Raw genomic sequence first — 24828 nt, 5'->3', positions numbered from 1 at the left:
GGAGGAAGAAACCGTATCAAAAGAGCCGCTGGGGGTGCAAAAATCACTTGGCAACCTCATTAGAGGGGGAACAAAATATAACATTACATTTCAAAATGGGAATCTCCATGTGGGCAAAGTCGGATGAAGGCCTCCGAACACAGAAGGCGCAGGAGCTTTTTCATTTATGCAAAGCGCCACCATTGCGGAGCGTGAGGCTTTCCCAGTTGTTTACCCAAATGAGCCCACCAATCTAGCAAAGTGTGTTTGCTTTCAGAGGCCAGTTTGGCCTCCCTGCATTTATACCACGCCTGGTATACTCTTTGTGCTGCCCCAGAGCTTGGTGGGTGATGTTGCCAGCCTTAATGGCCGCTCTGTAGCATTGTGCAATGGGGGCACCATCTATTTGCTTTGTTTGCTCAATCTCCTCCCCACCCTTTCCCGGCAGGTGTTTCAGCCCTTACTCTGGAATCACAATGACAGCTTTAATTACTAACATTTCTTGGCCAGCAATTCCACCTCTGTTGGCGCTTGGAGCAGCAGGGATCGTTGCAACTGAAAAAGCTTGAGTGGTTCGCCCTACTGAGAGACGACTGTCGTCAGATGATCCGCTGAGAACAGCCAATCCCTTCTGGTGTTTCAGTGCTCTGCCCGGAACAGTCACCTCACTTGGCCTAAGGATGACTTCAGAATCTGTAGCTGCGTCAAAGATCTGGATACTTGCCTCCTTTAAAAACAATAAAAGGGGGCAGGGAATGCCTCTCGAAATATCATTGACTCAGCACAAGGGTTTCCATTGCAGTGGCGGCTGGTTTCATTGATGTTGGGCCTGTGGCCGCCATTTTGAATCAAGATGGCAGGCTGAAAAACCACTTTGGCATGACTTTGCCCATTTTTTGGCACAGGTTTGGCTGCCTCTCAAGAAAGTGTCACCAAACTTAGCACAAATGTTCCAGTGAGGGAGTCTACGTCAGTGTTGGTGTGATGGGTCCAAAACACAGAAATTACACTATCCATTTTTTTAAAAAAAGACACTTTTTTGTGTCTACAAATTCCCAGGCACTCCCCACTAGAAAATACTAAATAAAAATCATTTGGAACAGACCCAGGGTGTGTGTGTGTGTGTGTGTGTGTGTGTGAGAGAGAGAGAGAGAGAGAGAGAGAGAGAGAGAGAGAGCCACACAGAGGGACACTATGAATTTAATAATATAAAGCAGACTACGGCTGAATAAAATTACTTGAGACAGTCTAAATAAAACAGACTTCACTAAACGAAAAGCAAGCGCTTCAGACCAGAGCTATTGCTAAGGGGGGATTTACTGACTCTAAGAAGGAGTAACTGAGCAACACTTCGATACCCAGGTTCAAAAATTCAAACAGCAATATTAAATCAAAAGATAGTAATTGGGAAGACAGAGTAGGGAACGGAATGGAATGGTACGCTGACTCAAGAACGAAACAGCAAGATTGATTTATTATTATTTTTAAGGGGATGAATGACAAAGAACTGTGTGGATTTGGAAGGAAAAGGGGAGTAAAGTGACTGGATGGGACTTGGAAAGTAAGCCACAGAAATGGCTCCTACTGTTTCACCAGAACTTTTAAAATGACATTATTGCTTCTCGGAGAACTTGCGAAAGAGCACATGAAATCAAGGCTATTTATTCACTGCAGCAGCAACAGCTCTCTCTCTCTCACACACACACACACCACACCAAAGCACTGATATTAGAGATCCCTGGTAAAACCAGTCACATGGATTACAAATTGGACTTACCAATTACAATGGAGCTCTACCCATCCCTGCTCTCTCCCCCATCCCAATCACCAGTGTTTGCTTTCCCAATTACCCCACCCTGACAGGCATTTACTTTTCAGCCTTTGAATTGCCAAGGGGCTACAAATAATAATAATAGTAATAATAATAATAATAATAATAATAATAATAATAATAATAATAATAATTAATTTCAATTTATACACCGCCCTATACCCAGAGATAGCTCACAAAGCACTTTGGGTAGTCCCGCTTCAATCCAGGGCACCTTGTAGGGATCTCACCTCTTCTAAGATGGGTCCACCATCCCTTCAAAGCACCTGGCTTCATCTTGAGATTTGGGGTGCATCTGAACCCATGGCACACCCCAGTAGTGAGTGTACGCTGGCCCCAGCTGATCCCCACCCAATTGTTCAGGTTTGGCTGCAGATCTCTGTTTATTAAATAAATAAAGTGGGGACCCTAGTTCACCCCATCTCCCATTTCCCTCCTTCTAATTTTGGGTTTTGGGTGCCACCTGCTGCCCTTGTGCCTTCAAGGAAGAAGTTCTCTCTCTCTTCTTTCCCTTGATTTCTTCTACCACGCTTTAGTCCCAGACATTTTCTGTATTTCCTTTTGCTTGTTGCCTGCTTCCTCTTCAATCTCCCTGCTCAGTTCCCCTTTGCTCTTTGGGAGTGCCTGGTATCTCAGAAAGGGGAATAGGCCAAGGAGACTGTCGGTGGCTTTCAAGTCGTGCTTCCAGATCCAAGAGTTCTAGGCTATTGTCTTGATTAACACTTCCCTAATTCATGCTTCACATATCCAGGCTCCTTGGATGCTGCTTAGAGATATCAAGTTCCTGTTTATATAACACAGCGTTATCCTGTATGCTCCAGGCGAGCCAAAAATCTGAGCAGGGAAGAATCCTGACGGTTTTGTCTTTCATTTGGCTGATGGGCTTTAAATATTTAGAAAAGCGAAAGTAAACATCTTCAAAAGGCTCCATGCACTCGCTCTTGATGTTCAAAACGGTTGAGATTTATAAACTCGGCGGCGGTGGGGTGGGAAAGGTCCCACTTTCTTGAGGACGTTGGGCTGATATGGCAGAATTTCCACCCAAGAATATGTGTCTGTGGATCCTCCTCTTGCCTGGCTTTGCTGGTGAAGCTCCCTGGAGTGGTTTTTCTTTCATTAGTAAACTTTTCTTAACCTCTCCAGCTGTTAATGAGCTGCCTTGCAAAATAAGTGGAGGGTGCCAGCTTGGCAGAGACTGTGCAGCAATGTTTGCTTAGGATGGCTTAGGAGGACCAAGAAGCCTTGCCTAGGGCAGACTTTTGACCTGTTCACTGGCAGTAACCCAGCCACTGCATGTAAGTCATCCAAGACAAGGTGGCCAGATTAATCGTGAGGCGAAGTAGGCTGCAGAAGGCTCCCAATAACAGCCCTTCCACCATGTTTCTTGTTAAGCTATATTTTGAGCTTTCTGGAGATGTAAAACTACGTTGGGGTTTTGAGGGAAGCAAAAGGTCTCCATGTCTTCTGCATATCCCTAGGAACCCACCCATCAAAAATATTGATGTCAACTTGGAGAGGCTTCTGTAGATTGTTTGGGGAGTGAATATATATTTTAGTGGTGCTGGATTTTCTTATTGGGTCGTTCATCAGAGTCCTACTCCTGCCCCCCATTCTATGATTCATGAGGAAGCCCTCTTGTGGCTCATCAGAATGTTCATTCATCTCACTCAGTACAGTGGTACCTCTGGTTAAGAACTTAATTCGTTCTGGAGGTCTGTTCTTAACCTGAAACTGTTCTTAATCTGAAGCACCACTTTAGCTAATGGGGCCTCCCGCTGCCACTGCGCCGCCGCTGCACAATTTCTGTTCTCATCCTGAAGCAAAGTTCTTAACCCGAGGTAATATTTCTGGGTTCGCGGAGTCTGTAACCTGAAGCGTATGTAACCCGAGGTACCACTGTATTGCCTACTCAGACTGGCAGCAACTCTCCGTGGTCTCAGGCTGAGGTCTTCTTCGTCACCTGAGGGATATAGCCAATGTTATATGCAGGACCATAGTTTCACCACTCCTACTCTAAACCTTCATAGCCTTTCTTTAAACCTTCGGAACAAGCATGGTGTAGTGGTTAGAGCAGGCTCCCTCAACCTTGGCCCTCCAGATGTTTTTGGCCTGCAACTCCCATGACCCCTAGCTAGCAGGTCCAGTGGTGAGGGATGATGGGAATTGTAGTCTCAAAACATCTGGAGGGCTGAGGTTGAGGAAGCCTGGGTTAGTGTGTCCAACTAGCACCTGGGAGACCAGGGTTCAAATCACCACTTACTCATGGAACTTGCCCTGTGACCTTGGGCCAGCCACTGCCTCTCAGACTAGCCTACCTGAAGGAGTGTCTCCACCTCCATCGTTCTACCCGGACACTGAGGTCCAGCACCGAGGGCCTTCTGGCGGTTCCCTCACTGCGAGAAGCCAAGTTACAGGGAACCAGGCAGAGGGCCTTCTCGGTAGTGGCGCCCTCCCTGTGGAACGCCCTCCCACCAGATGTCAAAGAGAACAACAACTACCAGACTTTTAGAAGACATCTGAAGGCAGCCCTGTTTAGGGAAGCTTTTAATGTTTGATGTATCATAGTATTTTAATATTCTTTTGGAAGCTGCTCAGAGTGGCTGGGGAAACCCAGCCAGATGGGCGGGGTATAAATAAATTATTATTATTATTATTATTATTATTATTATTATTATTACCACACAGGGTTGTTGTGAGAATGAAGGAGCAGCAGAACCATATATGCCACCTTGAGCTTTTTGGAGAAACGAGCCTTGTTGGAATAGTACGGCCCATCTGCCCCTCATTCTTTTTAACAAGGCACCTCCAGTCTTTCTCACTTTCCTTACCCTCTTTCTTCTCTGCCATTGTCTCTTTCCTTCCTTCTTTTTCTTGGTTAGGAAAAAAAAATTGGGGGAGTACGGAGGAGGAAGGTTTTGCTTGCCGCATCTGCAGTGGGAGGGGAAACACACAGACCCTCCAAAGAAGCTATAAACATCAATATATCTTAATGGAATATAAAAGGGGGTGAATAAGGAAAGCTCTTTTCTTTTTCATTTCTAACTCCCCAAAAGGAAAAAAAAGATGGAGGGGAATAAGAGAGAGAGACAGAGAATATAGAAAGCAAATTATAAACTGTACAAACAGGATGACGGGGGGGGGGGCAGGGCGAGCGAAATCTCCGGCATTGTCCTTTTAAGGGAAACTTAAATTACTGAATTTGGTAACTTGGAAATCCCTTGGGGATGTTAAGACATGGCCTTCTACTTTTTAAACCCATTACATCTATCTGGTATCTCTGGAGGGAGCCCAGTTTTAATAGTATCATCTGAAATGTAATGAACCCTTTGGTCATGATGAACAACCAGGAAGGTACAGGCCCCCAAGGAGTTCAGATTTAATTCCAAACAATCTGAAAAGAGGCACTTACAGCCGCATATATTATTTCCTACTCTGGGAAAATAGTTGGGGCTTTTCTCTTTTTTTTAAAGAGGCATATGTCTTGGAAACTGAATACCTAATGTATATACATACACGCCTGGCTGGGAAAGGAAAATCCACATATTTAACATGCTGGATGCAAACACTGAGCTATTTAGAGAATCTGCGGCTCAGCCGCCTCTCCCTGCTCGGCTGTATCTGCTGCTATGATTGTAAGGTGCTTGGAGCATAGATCTTACCTGTGGTGTTTTATGATGTTCCAACAGAAACAAAGAGAGAAACAACATCCCTTTTCTTGGAGTAGTTGACAAGTGGTGTGTGCAACAAAATGTTGCAGTCAATCCTCCCTTTCTAGCAATGGCACTCTCGCTCAGGGTTCTGGCCAGTCATCCAGCCAGGGCCTCCTTGAGAGCACTCCATTTGATTTGATATCATTTATTTATTCCATAAGAGTTATACTGTATAGCACTTGGTTTTTTTTAATTAAAAAAACCCAACAACAACCTGAATGTGGCTTACCAAAAGATTTAACAATAAAATGATAAGCAAAATGATCAACAGCAATCTATCCGTATATACATGATTGCAATTTATTGCCCACCCTTCGCCACAAGGTACCGAGACAGGTTAGAAGAATTTAAAATACATTACAGTATTGAAACAGTCTAAAAGAATCCGCCATCATAATAATGATGTGGGTCCCGAGAACACATATCTCAGGTGTCAAAGGTAACGATGCACCTTTGCAGGGAGGAAATGCTATAATTTAAGGGCTGTCACAGAGAATACCCTTTCCTGGGCCATGACCAAACATCTGAGGGGGGTGGAACTACTAAGGCCCATTAGTCCAGCATCAAAGACCCTGATGTTGGGAAAGACTGAGGGCCCAAGGAGAAGGGGACAACAGAGGACAAGATGGTTGGACAGTGTTCTCAAAGCTACCAGCATGAGTTTGACCAAACTGCGGGAGGCAGTGGAAGACAGGAGTGCCTGGTGTGCTCTGGTCCAGGGGGTCACGAAGAGTCAGACATGACTAAACAACTAAACAACAAGAAGTCCAGCGTCCTTTTCTCACAGTGACCAGCCAGGTGCCCCCATGGGAAACTCTTAAGCACGACCTGAGTGAAACACAAATTCTCCCTGCTTATGATTCCCAGAAACACGCAACAGTAGGGTTGCCATATTTCGAAAGTAAAATTCCCTGACACCCACAAAATTGTTTTGCCATTGTGTTGCCCAATGTTGGATTTAGGTTTGATGAGGCCCTAAGCTACTGAAGGTAATGGGGCCCTTTATATGTACAGCTGTCCTTTGTCAACAACAAATTGTCACTGTTCTTTGTGCTGAATATATGCTATGTGGTAATTTATGGACCTAACAGCTATCTAAAGCCATTTGCACCAGAAAGGTAAACAACGTTTCCGTGCGCTGCTCTGGTTCGCCAGAAGCGGCTTAGTCATGCTGGCCATATGACCCGGAAGCTGTACGCTGGCTCCCTTGGCCAATAAAGCAAGATGAGCACCACAACCCCAGAGTCGGTCACAACTGGACCTAAAGGTCAGGGGTCCCTTTACCCTTTACCTTACATGTTGTCATGCAACCAGTCCATGCAGAATGTAGTAGAAATGAGCAAACCAGTGATATTTTAGGGAGCAGGCCAGCAGGTGGGGCCCATTACTTACATCATAGGAGCCTACACAACACAAAACACTGTTGCTGTATGTAGACTTTATTTTATTTGTTTTTAATCCTATATTATGGAAATGTACATCCAGTTTTTCCCCCCTTTAAATTTGAGACCCCCAAGAGAGTCCTATTATTCTAGTACAGTCAAACCTCTGTTTCCGAACACCTCTGTTATCATATGTTTCGGCTCCCGAACACCAAAAACCCAGAAGTAAATGCTCCAGTTTTCTAACATTTTTCAGAAACCTAGCATCTGACATGGCTTCCACTTGAGTGCAGGAAGCTCCTACAACCAATCAGAAGCCGTGCCTCGGTTGTTGAACGTTTCAGAAATCGAATGGTCTTCTGGAACGGATTACATTTGACAACCGAGGTTTTACTGTATTATTATTATTACTATTATTATTATTATTATTATTATTATTATTATACCCCACCCATCTGACTGGGTTGCCCCAACCACTCTGGGCAGCTTCCAACATTTATAAAAACATAATTAAACATTAAAAAAACTTCTCTATACAGGGCTGCCTTCAGATGTCTTCTAAATGCTGTACAGCTACTTTTCTCCTTGGCTGGGGGGGGGGCAGGGAGGTTCGCATAACTCCATACCCTCCAGCATTTATCCAGTGAAAATAGGGACATCCTAAGGAAAAGCAGGACATTCCAGGATCAAATCAGAAACCAGGATGGCTTCTGTAAATCCAGGATTGTCCCTGGAAAATAGGGACACTTGGAGGGGCTGAGCCTCCAGTGCACATTTTTCTGCGGCTGCTAAAAAGCATTTTTGTTTAGACAAGCCTACCCAGATGCTGAGAAAGAGGATGCAAGTTTTAATCTGTTTTTAGACTATTATGATTTTTTACTTTTTGAACGTCTCAAATTATTGTTATGGAACCTATCGCCCGCCAAATGCTGCTTGACTACAACTCCCATGATCCCTCAGCATTGCTTATGTTGTCTGGGGCTGATGGGAATTAGCATTCAGCAACTGGTAAAAGGTAAAAGGTAAAGGACCTCTGGACAGTTAAGTCCAGTCAAAGGCGACTATGGGGTTGTGGCGCTCAACTCGCTTTCAGGCCAAGGGAGCTGGCGTTTGTCCACAGACAGCTTTCTGGGTCATGTGGCCAGCATGACTAAAGTGCTACTGGTGCAACGGAACACCATGATGGAAACCAGAGCGCACAGAAACGCTGTTTACCTTCCTGCCACAGTGGTACCTATTTATCAACTTGCATTGGCATGCTTACGAACTGCTAGGTTGGCAGGAGCTAGGACAGAGCACTGGAGGAGGAAGGGGGGCAGGGGAGCGCACCACCCCCGAAACCATCGGGAAGGGGGTACCATCATGGCTGGTCCCCCACCAGACACATGCCGCACACACCCCACCATGCTGGGCACCACGTCCCCACGGGCGGTGCACCATGCCCCTGGGACGTATGCCACGTGCCCACAGGTGGCATGCCATGCCCCTGGGACTCGTGCCAGCTCTGCCCCCACCTGATCTCCGCCCCCAATGCTGGAGCATGCAGCTTGGCTACTGGGACAGGGCAATGGGAGCTCACCCCGTCACGGGGATTCGAACCGCCAACTTTCCGATCGGCAAGCCCAAGAGGCACAGTGGTTTAGACCACAGCGCCACCAGCAACTGGAGGGCTATAGACTCCCCATCACCATTTTTATGAATTGCTGTGAATTGCTGCTTTTTAGAACAGTGCTATTTCATGGGTTCTTTTTATCAGAGAGCTGGTGTGTTGTATCATGGCTAGAGTTTCAGTCTAGGTTCAAATCCCCACTCAGCCAACTGGGTGAATTTTAGCCAGTCACTGTTTCTTCACCCAACCTACCGCACAGGGCTGTTGTGAGGATAAAGTGGGGAGAGGAAAATCCATGCATGCCACCTTGAGCTCCTTGGGGTATAGGTAGGACACAAATATAATAAATGAAATAAATAAATTATTTGGCTTCTGCTGAACACTGCCCTGTGGCTTATGCCAACGGCAACATAGAAATAACCCAATTAAATTAAAATGAATAAATCAACCATTATCCTTCCTGAAAGCCAGTTCCACAGGAGAACCAATCTCATTCCAGTTCTTGAAAAATCCACCTTTTCTTTTCCCCTTCTACGTGGCTTTTAAAATGTCCTGGTTTTTTTAACTTGAAAACTCACTGGAGTTTGGTGCCGGGGAAGCCTAATGGGTCTTGTTCAGCAGTGGAATCAAATGGAGGAGAAAGTGGTTTGTGTGTGTTGAAAGAAAGAGAGAGGTCAATAAACACAGAAAGCTATGTAGAGTACCTGAAGTGGAAACTGTGTGTTCAGCCATTTTCAAATAAAGCAGGCAAAGAATGCCCTATAAATAGCTTATTAAACTATTTATGATTTGTGCCTCCTCACGGGGGGGGGGGGAGATCAGCATCTGTGGGAAGCCATTCACAGGTGTTTGGGCTGAAATTCCAGCAATCTTGCCCTCGCTATAAAATAAAAACTCTACCCCGTTCTTCACAGTTTTCCAGAATCCTGCTTCTTGAGCCAGGTTCTTTGTCACCATCTGTCGTGGGAAGGCTGAAGCCCTCTAGAGAGGTTGTTTGGCTGAGATTTGGTCTGTGAGAATGAGCAGGAAGGTTTTCTGTATTTTTGGAGTAGGTGGACATCCTAAAAGATGTAAGAATGGCTCCCCTGGATCAGGCCAGTGACCCACCTAGTCCAGCAGCCTGTTATCACAGGGTCCAATCAGATGCCTCTGGGAAATCTGCAAGCAGGGCTTAGGCATAAGAGCACTCTCCCCTTCTGTAGTTTCCCAAAACTGGCATTCAGAGACATCCTGCCTAAGAGAGCGGCAGTAGAAAATAGTCATTATGGAGAGTAGCTGCTGGGAGTTCTCTTTTTCTTTTTCTTGAAATCATGTTTATTTGATTTTACAAATATAAAGTTATAACAATACAATCACACACACCAACAGTTAAAAGATTCCCTCAAATCTCTGGAATTACCACCATCCCCTCCATGGGTCTTTTTGTTAAATCTTTTCTACTGCAATAATCCACATTTTATATACTGTATTTTTCTGTGTATAACACACGCCCCCATGTATAAGGAGCCCCCTATATTCGAGGACTCAAAATTAAGAAAATGGGGGAGAGTGCCACGATGTATAAGACTACCCTCCTTTTTAACATTATTTTTTAGTTTTAAAAAACCTAGTCTTATACATGGAAAAGTATGGTAATCCCAATATCTCCATAGTGCTTGCTACTTTACAAGTGTTATTGCAATCCTGCTAGTGTTTTCATCTGCTTACAGTGGTCTCCAAGATATAATATTTTCCCATTCTTTGTTGAAGTTTTGGTCTTCTTGGTTTCTGAACTTTCCGGTCCGGTCAATTTTGCCATTTCAGCATAGTCCATCAGTTTAATTTGCCATTCTTCTCTGGTAGGGACTTTATTTTCTTTCCATCTCTGGGCTAACAGCATCCGTGTGGCTGTCGTCGCATGCATAAAAAGTATTTTCTGCTGCCTTGGAATATTGGCACCTGGGATTTTTCTCCTCCTTTGTTCTCCCTGCTTTGCACATTGCCCAATGTGCTGTCATGTGACTATTCTGGTTCATGTAAAATACTTCTCTGAGGACAAAAAACCCTTATGGATATATTATTCATCTTGGCCTTAAGAGCTCCACACTTCCATCTCCAACTACACCCATATAATTCACAACACAAAAAAGCCAATCATTACATCAATACAATAACACCTCAATATCAGATCATTTCAAAACATAAGTGGTCTCCAAGGTTAAGCTTACTCAGAGTAGACCCACTGAAGTTAATGGAACTGGCTAACTTTTATCTGTTCGTTTCAATGGGCCTACTCAGAATAAAAGTTATAACCCAGTACGACAAATAAATCGTTTTTGATAATATAAACATCACATTTTAAATCATTGTAAAATAAACTGCAAATCATTAAAAGCATTTCCATCAACCATAGCAAGCATTTCCAATACAATCACATATTAACATTAATAAAACCAGCAGCCACTGCACAACGGCACCATGCAAAGTTAATAATAATAATAATAATAATAATTTATTATTTAAACCCCGCCCATCTGGCTGGGCTTCCCCAGCCACTCTGGGCGGCTTCCAAAAGAATATTAAAATACTATAATACATCAAACATTAAAAGCTTCCCGAAACAGGGCTGCCTTCAGATGTCTTCTATTTTTTTTTTATAATAATTTTTTATTACATTTTTTCCAAATTACATAGAAAACAAAAAAAAAGACAGAGCTAAAGACAAAAAGGAAGAAAAAACAGAAAATCTCAACCATTTCGACAACTTATTTCAAATTTCCTTTGGACTTCCCCACATCTCCCACATGAGTGCATTCTTGATAATAAAATTTGCCAGCAAATTATACCCTTATTTCATGTGTTTCTTTACATTTTCAGTTGCAATTTAAGTTTAAATCTCTTATTCTCCAATTACTCTAAAAATATAACATAATATCCTTTTTACCCGTTTAAACTTTGATTCTTTCATGAATATTGTCAGTTTCATAGATAATAAAATTTCATTGCTGGGGCTAACGTTCCCAATCATACGACGTCTTATGTTTCATACAACTTATAATACTTCTGCAAATAGTCTTTAAATTTTTTCCAGTCCTCCTCCATTGCCTCTTCTCCCATGTCTCGGATCCTTGCAGTCATCTCGGCCAGTTCCATGTAGTTCATCAATTGCGTCTGCCAGTCCTCCAGTGTGGGCAAATCTTGGGTCTTCCAGTGCTTAGCAATAAGGATTCTTGCTGCTGTTGTAGCATACATAAAAAAAGTTCTATCCTTTTTTAACACCTTCTGGCCGACAATGCCCAGAAGGAAGGCCTCTGGTTTCTTGGGGAAGGTGTACTTAAACACCTTTTTTAACTCGTTATAAATCATTTCCCAAAAGGCCTTCAATCTTGGACAAGTCCACCAGAGGTGAAAGAATGTCCCTTCAGCCTCCTTACATTTCCAACATTTATTGTCAGACAAATGGTATATCTTAGCAAGTTTGACTGGGGTCATGTACCACCGGTATACCATTTTCATAATGTTTTCTTTCAAGGCACTACATGCCGTAAATTTCATACCGGTGGTCCATAACCTTTCCCAGTCTTCGGACATAATATTGTAACCAATGTCTTGAGCCCATTTTATCATGGCTGACTTAACTGTCTCATCCTGAGTGTTCCATTTAAGCAGCAAGTTGTACATTCTCGATAATACCTTGGTCTTTGGTTCTAACAACTCTGTCTCAAGTTTCGATTTTTCCACCTGGAATCCTACCTTTTTATCTAGCTTAAAAACCTCATTAATTTGGGCATAGTGTAGCCAATTTTGCACCTTATCCTTTAGTTTTTCAAAGCTCTGCAACTTCCAATTACCTCCAATGTTTTCTATTATTTCCCAATATTTTGGCCAGTGTGCCTCCATATTGGCTGTTTTCCGAGCTTTGGCCTCTATTGGTGAAATCCACCTCGGAGTTTTACTTTCCAATAAGTCTTTGTATTTTTTCCAGACCATATATATTGCTTTCCTGACAATATGGTTTTTGAACATTCCATATGTTTTCCCCTTGTCATACCACAAATACGCATGCCAACCTAACGAATTGTTAAAGCCTTCCAGATCTAGGACATCAGTGTTTTCCAATAAGATCCAATCCTTCATCCAGCAGAAGGCCGCAGCTTCATAATATAACCTTAAGTCCGGCAGGGCAAACCCCCCTCTCTCCTTTGCATCAGTTAATATTTTAAACTTTATTCGGGGCTTTTTGCCCTGCCAGACGAACCTAGAGATATCCCTCTGCCACTTTCCAAAACATTCCACTCTGTCCACGACCTGCAAGGCTTGAAACAGAAACAACATTTTTGGCAAAACGTTCATTTTTATAACTGCAATTCGGCCTAACAGGGATAATTTCAGTCTTGACCAAATTTCAAAGTCTTTTTTAACCTCTGACCAACATTTTTCATAATTATCTTTGAATAGATTCAAATTCTTAGAAGACAGATTGACCCCCAGGTATTTCACTTTTTTAACAATGTTTAGTTCCGTTTCCCTCTGGAACCCCTCTGTTTCAATAGCCGTCAAATTTTTCCCTAACACTTTGGTTTTTTGTTTGTTCAACTTAAAACCCGCCACCCGACCAAATTTCTGAATCAATTCCAAAACTCTTTTTGTACTAGGTTCTGGCTCCTGTAATGTTAAAACCAAGTCATCTGCAAATGCTTTCAGTTTATATTGTTTCGTTCCGACCCGTATTCCTTGTACCTGCCGATCCTCCCTTATCATATTCAGCAAAACCTCCAGAACCGAAATAAACAACAGAGGGGATAGGGGGCACCCCTGGCGTGTTCCTTTTTCAATATGAAGTTCTTCTGTCACCACATTGTTCACTATCAACTTAGCTTTTTGTTCTGAATAGATTGCCTCTATTCCATTCTCAAACCCCCTTCCCACTCCCATCCCTTCCAAGTTTTTCTTCATAAATTTCCAAGAAATGTTGTCAAAGGCCTTCTCCGCATCAATAAAAATTAACACTGCTTTGGTATTAATATTTGTTTGTAAAAGTTCCAAAATATCGATAATGTTCCTAGTGTTGTCAAACAAATGTCTACCTGGGAGAAAGCCTGCTTGGTCCTTATGAATTACTTCATTTAATACTTTTTTAAATCTATTTGCTAAAACGTCCGCAAATATTTTATAATCCACATTTAGGAGTGAGATGGGTCGGTAGTTCTTAAGTTGAGTCTTTTCAGTTTCCACTTTAGGTATCAATGTGATGAATGCTTCTTTCCACGTATCTGGTGCCCTCCCTCCCCCCATAATCTGGTTACAAACCTCCATTAATGGTTGTATCAAGTAGTCTTTTAAAGTCTTATAATATTTGGAGGTGAGTCCATCAGGGCCTGGAGATTTGCCTAGCTGCATATTCTGAATGGCATCCTCAATTTCCTGTTGTGTTATTTTACAGTTCAAGATTGATCTCTTTTCTTGTGATAATTCTGGAAGGCCGTTTTCTTTCAAAAATTGTTCTATCTCAGTCGCATCCTCGGATCCTTGTGTATACAATTTTTTAAAATATTTCTGGAAACACTTTCTAATTTCTCCCGGTTTCTGAATGTTCTTTCCTTCAACTTCTAGATTGGTAACGTAATTTAATTTTTGTCTCTTTTTCAACTGCCAAGCTAGCAGTTTCCCACATTTATTCGCCGACTCTAAGGATCTTTGTTTCATTTGTTTAATCTTCCATTCCACTTCTTGATTGATCAGTTTCGCATATTGTGACTGGTGGAATTTAATTTCTCTTAAAGTCTCCTTTGATTTTGGGTTTAATCTTAATTTTTTCTCACCATCCCTTATCTTCTCCAATATCTTATCCTTTTTACCATTCCAGAACTTTTTCTTGATCGCATTCTGTTGTATCAGAAACCCTCTCATAACAGCTTTACTCGCGTCCCAGATTATTCTTTTTTCCACCGAGGTATTCAAATTAATTTCAAAATAGTCCTTTAAAGCTTTTTGGGCCTTCTTTACAATCTCTTGATCTCTTAATAAATTGTCATTCATTTTCCATCTGAAGGAGTCGGCAGTGGTTAGTCTCATTTCCATTTTCAAAGCGTTATGGTCGGAGCATGTCTTTGGGCAGATTTCTATTTTTGTAGTCTTAGGTGCCAGCCCTCTAGTTGTCCAAATTTGGTCGATTCTTGTCCATGACAGATGGGCCTCAGAAAAGAAAGTTCCTTCTTTACCAAGGGGGTTTCTCGTCCTCCATAAATCAATTAAATCCATATTGTCAGTTAATTCGAAAAAGGTTTTTGGTAGTCTTCCATCTTTGGTCAAATTCTGGTTCTGTGACTTATCCATAAAAGTAGAGACAACCCCATTCATATCTCCCATCATAATGATGTTAGAGTAGTCCAGATAGTCCAGTAATGTCTCATGCAGCTTCTTGTAAAATTCTGATTTCCCCTCATTTGGTGCGTAGATTCCTAATATCAATATTTTCTCTCCTTGGGTCAATATTTCGATAGCCAGGATTCTTCCTTGTTCATCTTTGAACAAGAATTTTGGTGAAAGGTTCTCCTTGGCGTAGATCACCACGCCTCTCTTTTTAACTCTGTCTGATGAAATAAATTCTTGGCCTAGTCTTTTATTTATTAACACCTTCTTGTGTAACCTGGTCACATGAGTTTCTTGCAAACAGATTATATCCAAATTTTCTTTCTTTAGAATATGGAAGATCCTTTTGCGTTTTTCTGGGGAATTCGCGCCATTAATGTTCCAACTATACAGCTGCAGGGACATCCTGTATCGATCTGTTGTTACTCTTTATTGGGTGTCTTCTTTTTTGTCCGGATCCGAAGGTGGTGGCTCTTTCCCAGACTCAGGTGGTGGCCAAATAGCTGCTGCTCCTTTCTGCAAGTCTTCTCCGTTGTCGTGTAGGAACTTCTGGCTATCCTCTTTCGTTTTGATTTTTATCTTCTTTCCTTTATATTTGAATGAAAGACCTTGTGGAAACTCCCACCTGTATGGTATTCCGTTACCTCTCAAAAGTCCAGCTAGGTCAGTATAGTTAGATCTGAGATCCAATAATTGCTTAGGGATGTCCTTGTAAATTTGTGCTCTTCTGTCCTGTATCACAAGTGCTTTGTTAAAATGTAGGTCAAGTAGCTTGTCTCTCTCCTGTTTAGTCCTTAAGATGATCAAACAGTCTCTAGGCCTGTCCTTTCCAACAACTCTTCCCAATCTAAATGCCGTTGTTATTTTAAAGTCTGTGTCTTCATTAATACCCCAGAATTTAGAGAATTCTGCTGTTAGAAAACCTATCAAGTCCTCTTTCTCAATCTCTGGGATAGAGCGTAATCTCAGATTATTTTCCTTGTTTCGCAGTTCCACCAAAGACAGGTAGGCCTGCTGGTCTGTAATATGTTTGTGGAGGGGTCTTACCTCTCCTTTCAGTTCCTCCACTCCTTTTGCTGCGGCCTCTGCTTTTTGGTTCGCAGCCTCCGCCAGTTTTCGATTTTCAGATGTTGCGTCATTTAGATTTCCAATGTCTTGTGAGTGCTTAGCCACCTGTTCTGAAAGTTTGGTAATTGAGGATGTGGCTAAATCAATTTTTGCAGTTTGGTCATCCACTTTTTTGTTCAAAATTGCAAATTGTTGTAGCATTTCCTCTAACAAAGTGTTAGACCCTCCAGATGCCATATCCTCACCTGTTAATTGTTCAGCTTCTTCAGCTAGAGTTGTTGGCGAGGGTGCAGTCTGCAAGACGGCAGGGACTGAAGATCTACGTCCCTGAGAAAATAGGGTTGTTTGTGTCAGTTTGCCTTTCCCTGCCTTCGACGCAGCTCTTGTTTTTACTCTGTCGCTCATTCCCCACCTGTCTTTGGATTCAAGGTCAGGCTGTCAAAAATTTCCTGGGAAAGGCAGGCCTTGGAGTAAACAACCAAACCACAGAGAGACAAAGCAAAGTTGGTTCCCAGGAAATTGTAAATCCCAAACTCCACTAGAGGGAGTACTGTTGCAGTTCAGGAAGGAAGAAACAAAGTTTCAGTCGCCATTAAAGTTCCTGCAATTAAGTAAATTAACAATAGTCTTTGGGGAAGACCTTTTCCCTCAAGCAGAGCTCTCACAATGTTGCCACAAGTCTCTTAAAAGGTGCAAAGTACAGTTGTTAAATTGTATCCAACAGTGATGCCTCTAAATAACCATTTCAGATTTGTAAGTGTATCTGCAAAACAGCCTTTTGTCCCGCTGCAAGTCCGGGGCTTGGGTTTTTAAAGTCTTTAGAATTTTTTAATAAGTTTAGCAGAGGAGGAAGTCCCCATAAAGAAAGATAGAATCAGTCCCAAAGAAATAAAAGTAACTTGCCTTTCAGTTTCTGGCTTCTCTAAGCGTATGATTTCTCTTGGTTTAAAGCCCTTCTGTGCTGCTTCCAGCCTGTCAAATCCTTTGCCTTTGATCACTAAGCACCATCGGGAGACGGACTTCCTTTTTCTCGTCTCCCGCTTTCAGCCAAATTCTTAAATTTTGTAATCCAATCTCAGGTAGATCTTACTCACGAGTAGTTGGTCTGTAATCCAATGTAGAAGGAAGAAAGGTCGGCGCTCATCCGTAACAGCCGCGCGGCTTCACTCCCGCAGAAAGAGCGATGAATCCACAGCACCGCTTCCCCTCCGCGCTTCCGGAGCCCCTTACGGGGTCCCTTCTTCGTTTTGGGGGTTGCTCTTGGTGCCCGCCGGATCCCACGGCCACGAGCTCACTCTGCTCGTGGTTTTTCTTAGTGGGTCGTCGCTTTGCCGCAGCGAACGACCCTTTTCTGCGGAGCCCCTCTTCGCAGCGCGAAGAGGACCGCCATTACTTGTTTCGCGCCGCCTCCGGAAGTCCCCCTTCAGATGTCTTCTAAAAGCCTGGTAGTTGTTGTTCTCTTTGACATCTGGTGGGAGGGTGTTCCACAGGGAAGGCGCCACTACCGAGAAGGCCCTCTGCCTGGTTCCCTGTAACTTGGCTTCTCGCAGTGAGGGAACCGCCAGAAGGCCCTCGGTGCTGGACCTCAGTGTCCGGGTAGAACGATGGGGGTGGAGACGCTCCTTCAGGTATACTGGACCAAGGCCGTTTAGGGCTTTAAAGGTCAGCACCAACACTTTGAATTGTGCTCGGAAACGTACTGGGAGCCAAGTTGTATAAAAATAGCAAATAAAGTATACAAGATTTATTGAGGCTAAGAGTTAAAGAAGGCACAATTCCTAGCAGTTTGATCATATATTATAAAATGCATCTCAATTAATAAATCTATGTTATAAAGTAAAAGGTTTAAGGGTTCTAAATCCTACCCTGAATAGACCCACTGAAATTAATAAAGCTACATTAGTCATATCCTTTAAGTTCAGTTGGTCCACTAGGGAGCAGGACTAACTTTGGATGCAATCCTAAAACTTGAATCACAGAATTGTATTTTGTCAAGTTGGAAGGAGCCCTGCGGATCATCTAATCCAATCCACTGCAATGCAGGAATATGCAGGTGTCCCGTCCAGGAATCAAACCTGCAACCTTGGAATTATCAGCAACATGTTCTAACCAACTGAGCTATCCAGGCTAAGTGTACCCATTGCACAGAGTTGCTGTTTAGTTCTGCCTGAAGCAGGGATGGAGAACCCATCGCCCTCTAGCTGCTGCTAGACTCCAACTCCCATCAGCCGCAGACAACATGGCCAATAGTCAGGAATGATGGGAGCTGGAGTCCCAAAACATCTGGAGGGCCACAGGTTCCCCATTCCTGGCTCAGAGCAAAATATTGTAGCAAATGTGGAGAGGTTTCCTAAGGAGAAACATCTGAAAAGCTAATAGATTCCTCACCCCCCAGTAAGGCTAATAAACATTTCTTGAGGGGGGGGGACCTATAACATTCCTGGAGGCAACAAGAGCTCCAGTGCCCATTATTGCCATACTAAGGTTCTTTCTTTCTTCCCCCCCCCCCTGTGACACAAAACCCCCTTTGCACCTACAAGTCCTCCGCTCACGTTTCGAAGTGCCTCTTTATCTTGAATCTTTCAGCTCGGATCTGCTTCTGATTCATAACCACCTTTAATTAGGTGCTGGCACCTTTGCCATGCTGGCTGCAAGGGAGAGTAATTAAATTTAATGGAAGCCACCCTCGCTTTGAAGCTGGCCATAACTTAAGGCTATCGGGAGAAGCAATTAAAAGGCAACTGCTGCAGGTCTCTCTACCCATTAACCGCACACACAGGTGACTACACACACACACACACAGAGAGAGAGAGAGAGAGAGAGAGAGAGAGAGAGATGTATATTTCAGTCAAACTCGATAGCTTTCTATAATGCACTCAGATTATATATGTTGTTATTGTTACTGAAACCTCTCCCCCACTGTTCTTAAAAAAAAAAAAAAAAGGCAAGGGGTCTTAAAACATAACACCACCTCAAAACAACAACACTATCCAGAATCGCTGCAGCTCAAATGGCAGGCAGATAGATCCCATGGATGCTTACTCAGAAGGAAGTCCTCCTTTGTTCCCTGTAACATTGAACTTGGTGGCACTGCATAGGACTGTGCTGTGTGAGGTTCAGAGTCAGAGACAGTCACTTGCATCACAAGTACGTCCAAACCGAAACCTGGAGAGGCTCCATTGATGCAGGCATCAATCCCCTGGCATCACCAGGTAGGCTTAGCAAAGAATCCTTTCTGAATACTCTGCTAAGTCAGTGTTGATAACAGTGACCTTGGTAGACAAACTTGTCTGATTTGGTACAAAGCAATCCCAATCACCCACCAACCCCATATTTTCTGTTCATCTTGGACCACACTACCCACTAACCTATGGTCCTGATTTTATAGATGATTAGAAGCAGCCTACTGGGACGCAGGTGGCGCTGTGGGCTAAACCACAGAGCCTAGGACTTGCCAATCAGAAGGTCAGCGGTTCGAATCCCCGCGACGGGGTGAGCTCCCATTGCTCGGTCCCTGCTCCTGCCAACCTAGCAGTTCAAAAGCACGGCAAAGTGCAAGTAGATAAATAGGTACCGCTCTGGTGGGAAGGTAAACGGTGTTTCCGTGCGCTGCTCTGGTTCGCCAGAAGTGGCTTAGTCATGCTGACCACATGACCTGGAAGCTGTACGCCAGCTCCCTCAGCCAATAAAGTGAGATGAGCACCGCAACCCCAGAGTCGGTCACGACTGGACCTAATGGTCAGGGGTCCCTTTACCTTTACCTTACTAGGAACAGCCTTTATTGAGATATCATCTATTGTCAAATAATCCTTCCACTGTGCAGGTATTCCAGGTAAAAAAAAAAAAGAGTTGGAATTAGTAACCTGAAAACATCCATCAGGATGGCTAGATCAGCTTCACCTTGTATAGTTTGGCTAAAGCAACAGCCTTGCCTACCAGAGTGGCGGTTGTATATGACATCACCACTCTAGAACCTCCATTCTTGAACATTCTGTTTGGCCTCCAATCCCACCCTGCCTCACCAGACCAGCTTCTCCAGGCCAGCTGCATAGAGAACCGTCCAAAGAATGTCTGATCCCAAGCTTCTAGACATCCCAGCTGTGATCTTTGACAATGGGTCTGGATTATGCAAGGCTGGCATTGCTGGGGACAGTGCCCCAAGGGTGGTCATCACAGCAATTGTTGGCCGCTCCAAAGCCAAAGCCACAATGCTTGGCGCTGGCCAGAAGGAATTTTACATTGGAGAAGAAGCTCAGTGCAAAAGGGGCGTCTTGTCACTGAATTACCCGATTGACCATGGCATCGTGACATCTTGGGACGACATGGAGAGGATATGGAGGCATGTCTATGAGTGTGAACTGAGGATCAAATCCAGCGACAGACCGGTGCTCTTGACTGAAGCCCCACTGAATCCTCTCCAGAACAGGGAGAGAATGACTGAGATCATGTTTGAAAATTTCAAGGTGCCTGCTATGTATGTTGCTGTCCAGGCTACTTTGGCACTCTATGCATCAGCACGGACCACGGGGATAGTCATAGACAGTGGGGATGGTGTCACTCACACAGTCCCCATCTACGAAGGCTACTGCTTGCCACATGCTGTCTCCAGGTTGGACGTCGCTGGGCGGGACATCACTGAGTACTTCATGAGGCTCCTTCTGGAGAGTGGGCTTTCCTTCGTCAGCACAGCAGAAAGGGAAATCGTGAAAGACATCAAGGAGAAGCTCTGCTACGTGGCTTTAGATCCCATCCAAGAAATGAAAGCCAAGCCAGAATACCTTCTCAGAGAGTATAAACTACCAGATGGCAATATCATCAGGATCGGAAGCCAACTCTTCCGAGCCCCTGAAGCCCTTTTCGCGCCAGCTAACATTGGTGTCGATGCTCCCGGAGTCCACAAAATGGCTTTCAACAGCATTATGAAATGCGACATTGACGTCCGCAGAGATCTATATGGGAACATTCTCCTCTCGGGGGGATCCACCTTGTTTTATGGCTTGGATGAGCGTATCCTGAAGGAAATGCAGCTTCAAGTGCCGATCGGGATATCGGTAAGAATCATTGCCCCGCCAGAGAGGAAGTACTGCGTGTGGATCGGGGCCTCCATCCTGACTTGCTTGACATCTTTCAGACAAATGTGGGTCACCCTCAACGATTACAAAGACTTTGGCCCAGGCGTCGTTCACCGGAAATGTTTTTAAGACTGACGGCCTTCACCTGTGATCTTGCTAGAACAAAGGGAGCTCAAGAAAGGCCACAAACAGGTGCACTTCCCAAATATTTTCTTTTTTTAGAAAGAGATTCAGCTGTTGTCTCTTTGGATTTATTGGCTGGCCAAAATTTAAAAGAAAATAAAAAGAGAAACACACATTTGGATCATAGTGGCTTTTCATAGTTATCATTCTGTGTCTTCTGTGGTCTAATGCAAGGGTCAGCAAACTTTTTCAGCAGGGGGCCAGTCCACTGTCCCTCAGATCTTGTGGGGGACTGTACTATATTTTGTTTTGGGGGGGGTGTGATGCAAGAGCACCACGAGCTCCAGTGGCTGCTTACCTGTGTCTTGCAAGCGGCAGGGGCTAGCAGTGGTGGTGGTGGCAGAGGGACGATGAGTGGTGTGTGAAAGGCCTCTGGAGAGGGGCTGCTTAAAATGGCAGCCACTCAAGCGCTGCTGCTGCTGGCACCAACAAAGCCCAGCCCCCTTCCTCCTCTAGGCAGGGCAGGGAGAAGCCAGGAGGAGGGAGGAAGGAGGAGGTGGCGGCGCCGTGTAAGGGAGAGGGAAAGAAATTACGTGCTGGTGATTCATGCGGTGATTCCTGGACCGTCCGCAGGCCGGATCCAGAAGGCAATTGGGCCTGATCTGCCCCTTGGCCCTTAGTTTGGCTACTTATGGTGTAATGGCTAAGATATGACTGAAAATAAGGGAGGGTGGCAGGCACTGGAAGGGGACCAAATTCAAATAAATGTTTGTGGTCTATTTGTAAGAATCTGCTTTATATCAAGTCAGACCATTGGTGCATCTTGCTCAGTATCTTCTACAAAGCCTGGCAGTGGCTTTCTAGGGTGTAGATGAGGAACATTCCCAGCCCAACCTGCCAAAGGCTTTAACATGTAAATCAGATTGGCACATAAGGCTAGTTGCAGGTTACAGGAATCAGCAGGTTCATAAGAGGTGAAACCCATTACTAAGTGCAAGCTAAGATGTTGATCCCACAAGCAATACCCACCGTACTGCATCTTCTTTTTTAAGCACAGAGTGGGCACAGCTCTTTGTGTGGCAAGTTGACTGGAGTTCCCAGACTGGGCAAGCAAACAGGCAGTCCTTGTGTTTGAATAGGTGACTTTTGCTCATGGTGGCATCTATGTGTACATGACAAGGGAGGCAGCCGCAGACAGTTCAGTATCAGACTCACTTTCAACTATCTCTCCTAGCCATCTCCTGAATGCTAAGAGGGGATGCTGATGGTGGCTCATGGGCAAGAGGCAATGGACTAGGTATACCAGGAAGGAAGGAATGGGACATTCCTCTGTTATCCCACTTTGGCCTTCGCTGGGGTCCAGATCTCCACTCCCTAACCTTCTTGGTCCTTCTCCTTGGTATCAGGCACCTCCTGTGGCTCTAATTTGACAACCTTCAACTCACTGGGACCTTCCCCTGGGTCTTCCAGCACTCTGTATGTGCCTCCCACACCTCATCTGGATCTAACCACCCACCCTACAACACTTCCACAGAGACATGACATCAATAGGACATCACACACACTGCTCTGAGCTCCCTTTGAAGATGGGTGAGGTAAACCAATAATGAAAAGTACAAATTCCAGTAATCCATGGACAACAATTGAGGGGGTCCTCTTTAAGATTTATCCCTGCCCTCCTGATATTCTCTTACTCCAGCTGGCATCTCCTGAAATTCTGCTATTTCCCTTGTTCTCCATTACCCACTCTTAAGATGCACATTATTTCTTCTTCTTTACCTGTCCTCAACCTCCCACTTAATCATGGGAAAGAGCAATGCTCCCCAATATATCAGATGTTTTAGACCACAACTCCCATCACCCCTGTGCAACTCTCATCCATCCTGCCCATTGGCCATACTTGCTGCAGGGATGGGTATTGTAGTCCAACACATCTGGAAGGTGCTGTGTCAGAGGAAGACTGGACCAGATGTTCTAACCCTCTTCCTCTTTCATTCTTTTCCATGGCAAGCCCTGGGGCTGGGCTGGGCTGGGGCTGGAGGATGGAAGTTCATCCAGGGCCCCATGATGCTCCAGCACTGCCCACTTCCTTGCCTTTCCTAGTTCTCACCTCTGGCCTCATGAGTCTGAGAGTCAGGCAGTTCCCGATAAACATTTATTTGGACTCCGTAGAAACTTGCGAAGTGAGAGCTGGACCATAAAGAAGGCAGATCACCAAAGAATTTATGTTTTTGAATTATGGTGTTGGAGGAGACTCTTGAGAGTCCCATGGACTGCAAGAAGATCAAACCTATCCATTCTTAAGGAAATCAGCCCTGAGTGCTCACTAGAAGGACAGATCCTGAAGCTGAGGCTCCAATACTTTGGTCACCTCATGAGAAGAGAAGACTCCCTGGAAAAAACCCTGATGTTGGGAAAGATGGAGGGCACAAGGAGAAGGGGACCACAGAGGATGAGATTGTTGGACACTGCTCTCGAAGCTACCAGCATGAGTCTGACCAAACTGCAGGAGGCAGTGGAAGACAGGAGTGCCTGGCATGCTCTGGTCCATGGGGTCATGAAGAGTCAGACACGACTAAACAACAAGAAGAAACTTGCAGCACATCTTCCTCCTACCTGCACACAGAAAGCCTTATCTGTTTGGGGAAAGTGGGGGATTTGTGCTCTTTCAGCTTCTTCCATTTCTAGCTGCTGGATTTCTGGCTGATGGATTTGTGCTTCATCAGACATGACACAGTATGGTGTGGATGCATCTTAATTATACACAAGTAAAAGTGCTCTTTTGATGCCATTCCCCTTCCCTGGGTTATAGTCTAGGCACTCAGGAGACCAAACGTGCCTCCTCGCACATGGAAAAAGTCCTCGTTATTGTAATATGCATTAAAAATGTTTTCAAACTCATGAAGAGACTGATTAAACACCAAATGAATCAATCTAACTGCATGCCTGAAAATTAAAGAAAGTTTTTTTAAAAAAGCATCGTCATCAAATTGATAGCTAAACTAATAAGAGCAATTACGCAACTGCACACATAGAAGTTTTATCAATCTTCTGGTTTCCTAGAGACCACCAGACAATAACAGTGAGCAAACAATCACTAGCTGCCTTGCCCATTGTTATGTAAACCAGTTGTCACTGATCTTAGTGGAGGGCTTTGCACCTTTTAGTGCTGACGCACTGTTTCAAAAATGAAGTTTGTTTCTCCCTCTTGAGATGCCAAGAACATGTGCCGTTGAACCTTCAACGCCATAAAGTGTTTGTGGTGCCATCTTCTCGGAAGCTAGTTTGAAATGGTCCACGAGAATGAGAAAAGTAAGTCCCGAGTCTTCAACAGCCAAGCTGTGATTATTGACAATGGATCTGGACTGTGCAAGGCCGGGGTCTCGGGAGAAGTTGGCCCGCGACATGTCATCGCTTCTGTCCTTGGGTGCCCCAAAAGCAAATTATCGCTCTCCAAAGGCAGGCAAAAGGAATGCTATGTAGGCGATGAGGCCCAAGACAGGCGAGAAGTGTTGTCGTTGAGATATCCTATTGAGAGCGGCATCATTACTTCATGGGATGACATGGAGAAGATCTGGAAGCATATCTATGACAAAGGGTTGGGAATCAAAGCATTTGAGAGGCCTTTGCTAATGACGGAATCGCCTCTAAATCCCAAGGAAGATCGAGCCAAACTCACTCAGCTGATGTTTGAACACTTCAA

General features: G+C 44.2%; 1 protein-coding gene, 1 long non-coding RNA gene and 1 pseudogene across 3 annotated transcripts in view; 2 read left to right on the top strand and 1 right to left on the bottom strand.

Moving 5' to 3' along the window:
• Positions 1-450: 450 nt before the first annotated feature.
• LOC309536565 lies at positions 451-19192 on the bottom strand. The gene is made up of 2 exons (XR_014221626.1): positions 18468-19192; positions 451-706 (listed from the first exon to the last, which is right to left on the bottom strand). It is a non-coding gene; the product is annotated as an uncharacterized lncRNA (long non-coding RNA).
• A 718-nt stretch (positions 19193-19910) lies between these two features.
• LOC309536288 (actin-1-like) lies at positions 19911-21298 on the top strand. Its single transcript, XM_082230375.1, has one exon. The coding sequence runs from the start codon at positions 19998-20000 to the stop codon at positions 21129-21131; it is 1134 nt and encodes a 377-aa protein (XP_082086501.1). The 5' UTR covers positions 19911-19997; the 3' UTR covers positions 21132-21298.
• Positions 21299-24248: 2950 nt separating this feature from the next.
• LOC309538266 (actin pseudogene) overlaps positions 24249-24828 on the top strand; it is a 6055-nt pseudogene continuing 5475 nt past the window's right edge. The window contains exon 1 of the transcript in view: positions 24249-24821. The product of the transcript in view is annotated as an actin pseudogene (transcript). The remainder of the gene's footprint in view (positions 24822-24828) is intronic.

This window comes from Podarcis vaucheri (genome assembly GCF_965113315.1).
Source record: "Podarcis vaucheri genome assembly, chromosome: 7".
In the NCBI taxonomy this organism is placed as follows: domain Eukaryota; kingdom Metazoa; phylum Chordata; class Lepidosauria; order Squamata; family Lacertidae; genus Podarcis; species Podarcis vaucheri.
The sequence above is the reverse complement of the archived record's forward strand: the minus strand, read 5'-3'. Positions and strand labels throughout refer to the sequence as shown.

What these genes read in the sequence shown, in the direction of transcription:
- LOC309536288 (XM_082230375.1), top strand. Translation starts at nt 19,998, where the DNA reads ATGTCTGATCCCAAGCTTCTAGACATCCCAGCTGTGATCTTTGACAAT.